The 13,198-nt window shown below is 46.3% G+C and overlaps 1 protein-coding gene across 4 annotated transcripts; it reads left to right on the top strand.

Moving 5' to 3' along the window:
• The first annotated feature begins 4,199 nt into the window (after positions 1–4,199).
• Positions 4,200–7,786, top strand: RBM3 (RNA binding motif protein 3). 4 transcript variants are annotated; one of them, XM_019417392.2, is made up of 7 exons: positions 4,200–4,331; positions 4,922–5,041; positions 5,296–5,402; positions 6,046–6,151; positions 6,248–6,353; positions 6,784–6,862; positions 7,198–7,786. In XM_019417392.2, the coding sequence occupies exons 2-6, from the start codon at positions 4,939–4,941 to the stop codon at positions 6,839–6,841; spliced, it is 480 nt and encodes a 159-aa protein (XP_019272937.1). In that variant the 5' UTR covers positions 4,200–4,331; positions 4,922–4,938; the 3' UTR covers positions 6,842–6,862; positions 7,198–7,786. The 4 variants fall into 4 exon arrangements, with proteins under 4 accessions (XP_019272937.1, XP_019272936.1, XP_019272933.1 ...); XM_019417391.2 differs by having other exon boundaries at positions 4,201–4,331; positions 6,784–6,866; XM_019417388.2 differs by having other exon boundaries at positions 4,201–4,331; positions 6,781–6,862.
• The last annotated feature ends 5,412 nt before the right edge of the window (positions 7,787–13,198 follow it).

The raw sequence follows: 13,198 nt of genomic DNA, 5'->3' as shown, positions 1-13,198 counted from the left end.
CTCGGATACCCTGAAGGGCAGAAACCTCTATTAGTCCCTGAGGACACTTGGGGTTTCTCGTCCCTGCCAAGGTGGCAAACAGCACAAGCCACTGACTCCCTTGCCTGAAAGCAACCCTGGAGTAACTAGAGGGAAACATGAGTTCCAGAAACCACAGCACAGCTATGAAGACCTATGGGAAAATGGAAGGCTGTCTCTAAATGGACTATGTTTTGAGTGGCGATGGCTGCAGGCAGCAAATATGGGATAGGTTTAAATTCTGGCTCTTCCCTCTCCCCCATGTTGTGTTGGGAAGGCTCTTATATGCCCCTCATTGCGGACATCATCCAAACCACTTACAGTTGACTGGGGAGCTACCATCAGGGCAGCAAGAACCCTGTTGAGGGGAAGAAATGAGCAGCCAGAGGCAATCACCCCTCCACCCGCCCCCCTTCAGACACCAGGGCTGGTGGTGACACCTAGGGAGATGGGCTCCTCTTGGGGTTTAAAGATGAAACCTCTCAGAGGAATTGTCAAGTGGTGTGCTAGCAGATGGGACACCACTTGACTCACTCCAGGTGACTGAGCAGGGTTGAATCTGGCCTTCAGCCTTCCCTCAATATGCTGTATATGCCAGAACAGCCACTTACATAAGGAGAACGTGAGCTCACCACCAAAGCAACTAGACACCAGGGTAGCATAACTGCCTCCAGAGAAAAATAAACTGGATGTATTTGTTAGCCATTGACATATAACAAATTACCCCCAAAACTTCACAGCTTAAAACAAACATTTATTTTCTCATTTTCTGAGTGTCAGGAATCTGGGAGCCAGTCAGCTGGGTGGTTTTGACTCAGGGTCTCATCTGAGGCTTCAGTCAAATTGTCAGCCCAAACTGCAGTCAGCCGAATGCATGACGTGGCTGAATGACCCACTTCCAATGTAGCCCACTCACGAGGCTGTTGGCAGGGGGCTTCGGTCTTTCACCACCTGAGCTTCTCCATGCAGCTCCTCACAACACGTGGGCCCAACAAGCAGGCAAGAGACCACGACCAAGACAGAACTGTAGTGGCTATTATAACCTAACCTCAGAAATGACATACCATCACTTCTGCTGTATTTTCTTGGTCACTCAGACCAACCCTGGTACAACATCGGAGGGAACTACACAGGATGTGAATACCATCAGGCAGGGATCACTGGGGGCTATATTAGAGGCTGGCTACCACACTGGATGACATATAATATCTGAAGCAGAAGTACTGGGACAGACATGAAGAATTTTAAGTACAATAAATAAGAGATAATATTAGAATATAAAACCAGAACAAGTGGGGCACCTGGGGGGCTCAGTTGGTTAAGCATCCGACCTTAGGCTCAGGTCATGATCTCTGGGTTCATGGGTTCAAGCCCCATGTCCAGCTCTGTGCTGACAGCTCAGAGCCTGGAACCTGCTTTGGATTCTGTGTTTCCATCTCTCTCTGCCCCTCCTCTGCTCACGCTCTGTCTCTCTGTCTCCCTCTCTCTCTCTCAAAAATAAATTAAAAAAAAACATTTAAAAATTTTTTTAAATTTTTTAAAAGAAAAAATAAAACCAGAACAAGTGATATAAAAAGGACCCAAAGGAAATATTAGGTATGAGTATAATAGGAAAAAGGAACAGAAAAATACTGTAAATGGAGAATATGAAATGGGATGTCAGAAGTTTTAATATAATAGCAATAACACAAATATTTAGAACACAGACACTCATTGGATTAAAAAAAAAAAGGTCCAACAACATACACAAAGATTAAGAAATGTTGAAAATGAAAGGATGAAGAAAGGATACGGCAGACTAATAACCCAAAGAAAGCTGGGATAACCATCCCAATAGCTAACAATACAATTTAAGATCACAAAAGAGAAGGACATAGACTGATTGACAAGATACGTCTACCATAAACACATATACTCCTAAGGAGTGCTGAACAATATATTTTTAAGCTCGATATATAATCATTACATATATATAAAACACATTCCTTTTCTTTCTTTTTTTAAAATATTCATTTATTTTTGGGAGAGCCCAAGCAGGGAAGGGGCAGAGAGAAGGGGACAGAGGATCTGAAGCAGGCTGTGAGCCCGATATGGGGCTTGAGATCATGACCTGAGCTGAAGTCGGATACTCAACCGACTGAGCCACCCAGGTGCCCCTATAAAAACACATTGCTGTATAACCCACCACTTAACAAACAGAAAAGACTCCTTTTATGCTTATACTTAACAATTACAAAAATAGACCATGATAGGGCACAAAGAAAAGTTCAATGAGTTCAAAAGTATCAATATTAAGCATTATCTCTGACCATAATACAATAAAATTAGAAACATCAAAAAGCTAAAAGAAAAAAAAAAGCCCCCAGTTTTGGAAACAAACATTATTAAATAACCCTTGGATGAAAGAAGAAATCATAAAGAAACCTTAGAAATGTTTACAGGGGCTCCGGAGTGGCTTAGTCGGTTAAGCATCTGAGTCTGGATTTCAGCTCATCATGTCATGATCTCATAGTTGTGAGATGGAGCCCTTGCCGGGCTCTGCACTGGGCATGGAGCTTGCTTAAGATTCTCTCTCTCCCTCTGCCCCTCCCCACCCCCCGCGTGCCCACACTCTTTCTCTCAAAAAAAAAAAATTACAACTAGGGGCACCTGGCTGGCTCAGTCAATAGAGCATGAAACTCTTGATCTTGGCATTGAGAGTTCAAGCCCCACGTTGGGCATAGAGCTTACTTAAAAATATAAATAAATAAAATGTTAAAAAAGAAATATTTACAGCTAAATAATATAACACTACTGAAAAAAATTGTAGCACACAGCAAAATCAGTTAATAAGAGAAACCTATACCTTTCAATACTTTTATCAGGAAAGAGAAGTTGAAAAATATACACTTTAAGTCCAATAAAATGATTACTTGTGGGAGGAAGAGAACAACAGTTGGGTGCAGGATTAAAAGAATGAATAAAATGAGGGGCTTTGCATGGAACAACAAGGAGGATGTGTCATGAACTGTAAGAATATGATCAGAGATCAGACACTTTGAAAGGCAAACAAGTACTTCTTTTTTCATGGGGGCTCAGATTCTCTGAGGGCTATCTAAGGCCATTATATATGTGGACAATGTGAAATCTATTCATATCCATCCTGGACATAGGAGGTCTGGATATGGCAAAAGCCAGACAAGTCCATTTTGTGGATGCGTACCATACCGTAATGTGAAAGTTAACAAATCTAGTCTGTGTTGGGAGGGCTGACCCTCAGAAGGAGTTCATTCTATGGATAAGAAATTTAGTTTCTGAGAGCAGACTAACCCGGTCCTCCTTGATGCAGAGCTCAGACACCCTGAAGGCTGGAAAAGACCAAATCATGAGCAGTGAGCTCAGCCTCTGCTTTAGATAATTCCACTGTGTACTGTGAAAGTCCTTTCTGTGGATCAAGGGCTCGGGAACCCTGAGTGATAGCAAAAATGGTTCTGTGGATTGGGATTTATTCCCTCTGAAGACTGGAGCATCCTGTTTTGTAGAAGGTATCGCAGGCAGTCTACTGGCAGGGAAATCAAGAGACTGGCTTCAGGAAGCTGTCAGATAAGGAGGAGGGCTCAAGTCAGAAATGAGAAGTAATGACGCCAGGAAAAAGGATCCCATGACAAGCAGCTAGCTGTTGGGTACAAAGAAGTAAAAATGGGGATCAGGATTAGACACTGAGAAATCGCAGGGTCTGACGTTAAGGACTGTGAAGGGTTAGGACGGCAGGGGCAGTGAGGGATAAAACATCGGGCCCTTCAGGTATATGAGAGGACTGAGAGGTGAAGGAAGTTATCTGAAGATGGTAATTATGTCGTCAGGGCCCTTCAGGAAGACGATTGAGATGGCGAGGGACACGTCGGAACCAAGGGGGAAAATCAGGTCAAGGATAGCGAGGGTGATGTCACGGACGGAAAGGGGTATACGCGAAAGGTCCGAGCGCAAAAGGGATGGAGACCGCTGGGCCAGTGAAGGGATGTGGACCGCGGGGCGCATCAATTACAGGAAGGTTGCCTCCAAGCCCGGAAGCGTGCTGAGGCTGAGGATATTGGTCCGTTTGCTCTGCCGTACCTTCCTCCCACCCCTTTCCACGCCCCCTTACCCTTCGCACCCCCCTTTACCCCGCCCTTGCTGGCTTCAGCCAATGAACATGCACGCTCGTGCGCGCGAGGGACGTTCCGTGACGTACTCGCTACGTAGGCTTTATCAAGCGTCTTCCCGCGCGGTAGTCTTCCCAGTCTCTCTTCTCCGCGGCGGTAGCTGTCCTTCTGGTCTTTGTGCTTAACTTGCAGGTGAGCAGTGCATGTCTTGCGGGCTAGCTGCTCCTCGCCTCACTGATGTGCGCCGTGCCGGCCAGGAGCGAGGTGCACGAGTGGGGAGAGCAGCGGCTTCTGACACGTAGGCTTGGGCTTCTCCCGAGTGGGCGGGTCCCGTGCTCAGGAGTGAAACTTTGCTGTTGGTGGGAGGCTGGTGTGCTATATCCGAGTGCGAGGAATGCTGGGAGGGGTTGGCGACATCTGTGGCGGCAGTGGCCGCGCGACAGTCAAGTTTGTGGGTTCCTCTTCCCCCACGTGACCGGCGCCATCTTGTTCTGCGGGCACTGAGGGAACGCGGGGATGTTGTGGGCCTGCGCAACGAGACAAAATGACGGGCGTGGTGGTGGAGGGTGGTCTGGGCATGCGCGAAGGCGGCCCGCAAATGGCCGCTTGCCTGGTCCAGTACCGCAGATTCCCGCCTTTTCTGCTCGTGTTCTCTCTTTAGTTGCCTCTTGTTTACTGTCTACTTTTTATTGCCCCTTTTTTTTTCCCCGTTCTTTCTTATTTTCAATTTTTTTCTTACCATGTCCACGGTGTCTCCCACCTTTTTTTCATATTCCCCGTAGTACCCGAATTGACTGCCATGTCTTCTGAAGAAGGGAAGCTTTTCGTGGGAGGGCTCAATTTCAACACCGATGAGCAGGCTCTGGAAGACCACTTCAGCAGCTTCGGTCCTATTTCTGAAGGTGAGACATGAGCCAGATGCGTGATGAGTGGGTATTTGTGAAAGTATTGGGAGCCTTGCATTTCAAGAAATATAAGAAAAATCAGGACCCTAGGCTTTTACATTTTGCTTTTCCTGTTGCTAGGCCTAAGGTGTAGTTTTACAGGAATTCCATAGTTTTCAATTGAGGATTGGTGGGAGATGTTCATTGTCTACCCGATGGTCTTTTGTCGCTTTTCATTTCTTTTTACTCACATTCTCTCTCCTTTCCCCCAGTGGTCGTTGTCAAAGACCGGGAGACTCAGCGATCCCGGGGTTTTGGTTTCATCACCTTCACCAACCCAGAGCATGCCTCAGATGCCATGAGAGCCATGAATGGAGAGGTGAGGCCTCCTGCCTGCATAGGGGCCCTGCCCCCATCTGCCACTTCCAGCATTCTTTCTGTTTTTCCTTCTGTGTCTGCTAGGGGCAGCGCGGCCACCAAACCCCGCAGTGCCCACTCACAGGAGCGTGACTGCCTTCTGTTCTAGGGGGTGGAGGGCAGCGGCAGACAGAGCCGGGCTGCCTGGGAGGCGACGACTGGTCCTGCATGAGGCCGAGAAGCCACCTGTGGATGGTTGACCTGCCCTGGGCTTAGGTAGTAGAGTCTGCAGACCTGCGGGCCTGGCCCGGAGAGGACCTCGTGAGTCTTCTGGGATGGACTCTGAAGTCTCAAACCAAGAGAGGTGTCTGTCTAGCCCTAATAGTGGGGCAGCTTATAGGAGTGGGGAGGAGAACTCGGCCTGAGTTCAGTCAAGATGTAAGTAGTAGCAGGGGGAACACGGTGGATTCAGGTCATTTTGTGGGGTTCTATAGCTCCTGATAAAGCCATTGTGGTCAAAGGAGCTTGTTCTGGAACATGGCACCCAGAACCTGGTGCCCAGCAGGAGTTTCTGGGCTCTTTTGCCCACCTGCCCTACCCATTCTTCCCTTACCACTGTCCTGTCTGACCACCAATCCATCCTCCTTGTGTCTCCCCACACCTAGTCTCTGGATGGTCGCCAGATCCGTGTGGATCACGCGGGCAAGTCGGCCAGGGGAGCTAGAGGGGGTGCCTTTGGGGCCCATGGGCGTGGTCGCGGCTACTCTAGAGGTAGGTGCAGTGGTAAGTTTGGGTATGGGAGGGAGCCACTTGTTAGTGACCTCTGTCTGGACAACTGCCTTTTAATTTTTTCTTGATCTGCTGTAGGTGGTGGGGACCAGGGCTATGGGAGTGGCAGATACGACAGTCGACCTGGAGGATATGGGTATGGATATGGATATGGATATGGAAGGTCCAGAGACTATGGTGGCAGGTGGGTAGCCAAGGGATTGGGGTACTCTGGTGGCGCTGCTTCCTTCTTAAGAGCTCAGCTTCCTGAGAGTTCATACGTGCCCATTTTAGTGTTACTAGCATTTGTTTCTACAAAATGCAATGAAAGTATAAATATGAAATTTAACACGTTTTGGGTTCTGTATAGTGCATTAATTGTAAGATGGCGTAGACATAATGTACATAACATGTATCATTTGTTAGTTGTATATATTGCATTTATGCTGTAAGTATCCTACACGTAATTATGTGATTTCTGTACAGTATTCATGTGCTTGAATATATCCCATTTTACACACTGAAGCGCATGTTATATGTCAAAAATGACAGGATACGTAAATAAGTATGATTGTTAATATAAAGGTGTATATAATACATCCTTGTTAATGCTGACGTGTGTTTTTTCCCAGAAGCCAGGGCGGTTATGACCGCTACTCAGGAGGAAATTACAGAGACAATTATGACAACTGAGATGAGGCATGTGCACCTAATGTAGGTGAGGCTTATATGTTGCCACTGAGCAGACCTCTGTCCACCAGCCCTGTCCTGTTCGTTCACTCCCCTTCTGCCTGCACATTCTTCACCTGTCCCACCTGACACCATTCCTAGGCCTCTTTGTTCTCAGGTGCCTTGTCAAGGCTAGTCTGCTGGGGGTGGGGTGTGTCTAAAAACCTGTCTCCCCTATAATCTACACTTGCTGGGCATGGAGGAGATGAAGCGGTATTGCTGTTGTCCAGCCTTCAGCACTCCTTGTCAACCCTGGGAGGTGAGCATGTTTGTCTGTGCCTTCCCAACATTACAATTCTCCCCCTTCTTACTGTTCTCAGATACACAAGGAATAAAACTTCTGATCCAGGATCATCCTTCCAAATGGCTGTATTTATAAAGATTTTTGGAGCTGCACTGAAAAATCTGTTTAGTACATCAACTTCTATTTTTGAATTGAGCTCCCAAGGTAGCTTGTTACAAAGACCTTTTAGAAAGTTCCATATGTCTTTTAAAGTTTTTCCTCCCATTTAAAGACAAATCCTGGGACATTTGTAGAGTCTGGGTATTTTTCTTTTTACCAGTTTTTTAGTTTGGGCTCTCAGGATTACGGGCTATGGCAAAAAATGTTTGGTCACTTTTTTTTTCAAATGATGTGCATTTAGGGACATTTTAAAAACCTGTATACAATGTTTATCGTGATTAGGAAGCAATTTCTAAATGCAGCTGCAAGAACATGATTAGAGGTGATTTGGGGTTTTTGTTTTGTTTTTATTCAAGGTCACCACCCTGATACACAGAAGTTTCTTAGAACTTGTGAATGTCCTTTTCTTTAATACTGGAAGAAAAAATACTCTGTTGTGTTTCACTTAGCATTTAGGATGTCTTTCACGGAGCTGATTAAAAAGTTGAAATGTGAAAACAAACTGATACTGATAGTGCTTTTTCTTTGTTCAACCTAGTTTTCAAACTTAAAATAGGAGATCAAGAGGGGAGGCTTTCAAGAAGAAATTTAGTTGGGGGGTAAGCAGTGGTTGCCAAAAGAGTCTCCGAGTTTGGTTGGGGTATATATACATGAAGTGTGGGGGTGGGTCCCTGAGATGACCTCTTCCCATTGTTTTGAATACTGTCAGCTTGGGAATCAGACTGCTTGGGTTTGCATCTCCCTAGTTTCTCTGAGCATCAGGTGGGTGCCATCACAGGATTGTTCTGAGAATTAAAGCATCAGATGGGATTTAAACATTGGCATAAACAGCATTTCCAGTTTCTTTGAAATGTTGAAAGTTTATTTTGAGAGCACGGGTGGGCAAAGAGGGAGAGAATCCCAAGCAGGCTCTGCTGTCAGTGAAGAGGCGGACACAGGGCTCAAACTCATGAATCTGGAGTTCATAACCTGAGCCAAAATCAAGAGTTGATGCCTAACCCACTGAGCTACCCAGGTGCCCCAGTCTGGTCTGGTTTTGTACCTTAGCTCGTCTTCATTCCTCAGTCCTGATTCCAATGAGTTGTGGCTTCCACCTGGCTGATAGCCAAGTACCACCAGATTGTAGGTTCCAGAACATCATAAATGGCCTTATTCCCTCATTTATGCAGAGTGTGTTAGTGAACTGTGTGTTTCCTCAAAAGTCCTATGTTAAAATTCTCCCCTCCCCAATATGATGGTATTCAGAGGTGAGGCCCTTGGGTGGTTAAGATTAGGTGCGGTCATAAAGGGTGGTGCCTTCCCTCTTCTGTTCTCAGCCATGTGAGGATACAAGAAGAGGGCTTTCACCATAGCTAAACCAAGCTGGTACCCTGAACTCAGACTTCAGCCTCCAGAACTGAGTTTATAAACCACCCAGTCTGGTATTGTTACAGCACCCTGACTGTGACTATGGGTCCCTGTATTGTGAGAGTCCCAGTAGTGGAAGCCTCCTGGTCCCAGCTAGTTGGGACAGGCCTCAAGGACCATTTCACCCAAGCACTTGTGAATCTTCTTTAGCAGGTGGAGAACTTCTCAGAGCTGTCTGGCCCACTGAGCCAGGACCAGGTAAAGGCATGACTACCACCACCACTTGGATATTGGGTATTTGAGGAGACATTCTGTGCTGGGTCTTTGGAGGGCTAAGGCAGTGGAGGCTGGCAGGAAGAATACCACTACTGCCTTGTAGATAGGCTACAGCAGGGGGGTACCTCTGCTCCCTGCCTGTCAGGAAGTAAAACGTCCTCACCCTTGACATGTTCCAAGACAGGATCCCATAACCTACCACAAAGTTCCTGCAACAAAGTGATCTAAGTGAAGCCCATGAAGACCATAGCTTCCTAGACCTAAAAAACTTGGTTGACCTGACCTGTTGTGATGTTAGAAGGTACCTTAACAGGGGTGTCTTGGCTGGCTCCAGTCTGTACAGCATGTGACTCAACCTTGGGGTTGTGAGTTAAAGCCCCACATTGGGCGTAGAGTTGACTTAAAACAGAAGGTCCTTGTAATCAAGCCCAGGGAGGCCCAGTCTCTTGCTGTTTATTTGCTCTAAAGAAAAAGGCTTAAGAGGACTCCTGTTTTCTTTGTAATTGCCAATCCAAGTTCCCAGGTAATGGGATGCAGACCTGTCAGTCCTCTGCTTTCAGTTTGACCAGAAGTTACCTAGTGTTCTCTAGTGTGCAAGTTCCTCAAGAACCATGGAGACCAGAAACTCCCATGCAGAGGTGCCTTGGAAACCTCTGTCCTAAGGCCCGTGAAGGCCAAGTAAGTCCCTGGCTTGCAAATATTTCAAGCCTTGGATCTTGCCTATACCCCAAATTTTGATTCAAACCTCTACTTTAGACACCCTGCCTCCTTACCCCTTCCAAGAATAAATCCAAGGCCCTGCTCTTCCCACTCCATGTGGGCTAAAAACTGTTTTCAGATCTTGCTTCACAGTTTAAATTTCTCTGCCTCAGGCTCAACAGGTGTAAAATGGGAAATGATAATGCCCACTTCATGGACTTTTAGAACATGGCAAATTACTGATAGTAAACCCACACCCATGCCCCATGCACTCTGGGTTTGGGGGTGTAGGAAATTTTTTGTTTGTTTATTTTGAGAGCAGGGGAGGGACAGAGAGGGAGAGAGAATCCCAAGCAGGCTCCAAGCTGTCAGCCCAATGCAGGGCTCAAATCACAAACCATGAGATCATGACCTGAGCCAAAACCAAGAGTTGGACGCTTAACTAACTGAGCTACCCAGGCATCCCAGGTGTAGGAAACTTTCAAAAGGTTTTTCTTTTCAATTAAAAAAATATTTTTTAATGTTTGTTTTTTTGAGGGAAAGCAAGTAAGGGAGGGGCAGAGAGAGGAGACAGAATCCAAAGCAGGCTCCAGGCTCTGAGCTGTCGGCACAGAACCTGATGCAGGGCTGGTACTCCCAAACCACAACATCATGACCTGAGCTGAGGTCAGACTCTTAAGCGACTGAGCCGCCCAGGCACCCCCAAAAGGTTTTTCAAAGTAAGTTGCTGTGAATACTTCAGGGACGTAAAAAGACATATTAGATAATGATCACTAGCCAGTGTTCTACCACTCTGCTTCTCAGGACAAAACCTACAGTCCCTGCCAGGATCCATCTTCACCCCATCATCCCTCCCCAGGCTAACCTAAAGGCTGTGATCCTTTATCATTCAGAGTGCACAAAGATCTGAGAAACTAGAAGCAGCAGGTGTTTTTTGGTTTTGGGGTTTTTTTCAAATTTGGTACAAGACCTGACTTGCAGCTTTTCTTAATCTTTTTTTTTTTTTTAACAAGTTTATTTATTTTGAGAGAGAACTCGCAGGGGAAGGGCAGAGAGGGGGGAAAGAGGATCTGAAGTGGGTTCTGTGCTGACAGAAGAGAGCCCGATGTGGGGCTCGAACTTAGGAACCATGAGATCATGACTTGAGCCGAATCAGATGCCCCACTGACCGAGCCACCCAGGCACCCCGTAATCTTTTTCTTTTTTAAGTTTATTTTTTAAGTAATCTCTACACCCAATGTGGGGCTCAAATTCACAACTCCAAGGTCACGAGTCGCATGCTCTTCTGACTGAGCCAGCCAGGTGCCCCAGAGCTTTTGATAACCTTTATTTTTTCCAGTTAGCGTGAATATGCATACAATACACTGCAGAAAAGTTTGATTATGGACAGCTACCCTAGATTCTATTGCATGGTCTTCACATACAATGAATGCACAAAGAAAGTTAAGGCTTCTAAATTGTTAAAAACAGTCCATGGTGTTCTGTGTAAACATTCTTGGTACAGTGTTGAGTTAAATTTTTTAACCTTTAAATGTTGTATTTTTTATTTTTTTAAATGTTTTTATTTTATCTTTGGGAGCGAGAGAGAGAGCATGAGCAGGGGAGGGGCAGAGAGAAAGGGAGACTCCAGGCTCTGAGCTGTTGACACAGAGCCCGACATGGGGCTCAAACCCACGAACTAGGAGAGCATGACCTGAGCTGAAGTTGGACGCTGAACCAACTGAGCCACCCAGGCACCCTTAAGCTTTCTTTAAGTAAAACTCTTTGGAAATTTCCTTTACTTTTTTAAGTTCTTAATAGTCATCTGAACCCACAATTTGCAGTCTCTATTTTAACCTTTATGATTGTAATCCATAATAAGAGGTATATTTTTCTTCATTGGAGTCCAGTCTTCCCATTGGTCCATGTAGTGGAAGAAGGGTTGAGTGAATGAAATGTGCAGAGTTCCTGGTGTTTCCTACTGTATGGTATCTTTTTTTTTAAGTTTATTTATTTACTTTCAGAGGGAGAGAGCGCACAAGTCGGTTTGTGAGATTGAGCCCTGCGTTTACACTGTCAGTGCAGAGCCTGCTTGGGATATATTCTCTGTGTCTCTCTCTTTCTATCCCCCTTCTTCTCTCCCCCCTCCCTTTCTCCCCACTAGCTTCCTTTTCTTCGCATCTGACATTGTTATTTTCCAGATACTGGCCCTAGAACCCCATCCTGTTCCCCGCCCTCAATCACAGATCTCAGGACCTCTGTGGCTTTTCCAGTCAGAAGCACTACCTTTTTGCCCAGCTCTAGAGGTCCTGCCTTCCAACCTCCATACCCACGAACTCTTTTTTTTTAACGTTTATTTTTCATTATTGAGAGACAGACACAGAGCGTGAGCAGGGGAGGGGCAGAGAGAGAGGGAGACACGGAATCTGAAGAAGGATCCAAGCTCTGAGCTGTCAGCACAGAGCCCGATGTGAGGCTCGAACCCACCAACCGTGAGATCATGCCCTGAGCCGAAGTCAGTTGCTTAACCAACTGAGCCCCCCAGGCGCCCCATACCGATGAACTCTTAAAACCTCTCTCCTTGCCTCGTGGCACCTGGGGGGCTCAGTCGGTTAAGCGTCCGACTTCGGCTCAGGGCATGATCTCGCAGTTTGTGAGTTCGAGTCCCACATCGGGCTTTGTGCCAGCAGCTCAGAGCCTGGAGCCTGCTTTGGATTCTTTGTCTCTGTCTGCCCATCCCCTGCTTGTGATTGCTTTCTCTCTCTCAGAAATAATAAATGAATCAACTTAAAAAAAACTCTCTCCTGGCCTATAAAATGGAGATAATAAAGGTAGCCCATTAAATGAGTTAAGATACAGGAAGCACCTAGAACAGTGGTAGTTAGATGTGGTCAATAAATGTTAGCATTTGTTAAGTGTGACAGGTAATAGAAGGGACGTAGCAATTTTACAGTTTGAGCAGTTTTCGAAGGATGTGCAAGAAAGACAGTGGCTGGAACCTAACCTGACAGAGGAAGAACAACAAGAGGCAAAGTTGCAGAGGAAGCCTGAGAGCAGCTAGGAGCTATTGTGGGTTTCAGTGTGGACCTACCAGCGCAGGAGGTCAAAGAGACAGGAGTAGAAATGGACTTGAGACTTGCTGTTGAGGATGTACAGAGAAAGGAGAAGAATGGAGCACTCCGTCAACACTGCCGGCTGGTTACCAGGGGTTGGTGGTCTCCAGTATCCAGGATAAGAAAATTAGTCCAGTTCGACTTCTTGCCTGAGTCCAAATGCTAGTTCTCATGTCTTCAACTTCTGTGACCACAGGTGGTAAACCCCTCCAGGGTGCACTTCCCTCATCTTCAAAGTGGCGCTAAATGTCACACCTTTCTCATTGGGGTGGTTGTGACAGTTACAGAAGATGGATGTGGTCAGAGCCTGGTAAGTTCAGGCTGTCCCCAAAACCTGGCTGGGGTGCCTTGACATTTTGAAAAGCAATGAGATGTAGTTCAGTGTATTAACAGAACAAACAAGAAGAAGCAAGGCCTGGGACTATTCACCTATATTGCCGAGGACTGAGGTACCCTAAACCCAGGGTCCAGTCTCTCCCAAGCCCATGATCTGGCCCCAAATCC

Source organism: Panthera pardus, unplaced genomic scaffold (assembly GCF_024362965.1).
Source record: "Panthera pardus isolate Hobbes unplaced genomic scaffold, ASM2436296v1 HiC_scaffold_27, whole genome shotgun sequence".
Classification (NCBI taxonomy): domain Eukaryota; kingdom Metazoa; phylum Chordata; class Mammalia; order Carnivora; family Felidae; genus Panthera; species Panthera pardus.
Note: the sequence above shows the minus strand (reverse complement) of the source record. Positions and strands in the feature narration are given on the sequence as shown.

Excerpts from the sequence above, each read along its gene's own strand:
- RBM3 (XM_019417388.2), top strand. The coding sequence starts at position 4,939 with ATGTCTTCTGAAGAAGGGAAGCTTTTCGTGGGAGGGCTCAATTTCAAC. Across the intron at positions 5,042-5,295 it reads CTTCGGTCCTATTTCTGAAG|TGGTCGTTGTCAAAGACCGG; the intron begins GTGAGACATGAG and ends CCTTTCCCCCAG. Across the intron at positions 6,354-6,780 it reads TCCAGAGACTATGGTGGCAG|AAGCCAGGGCGGTTATGACC; the intron begins GTGGGTAGCCAA and ends GTTTTTTCCCAG.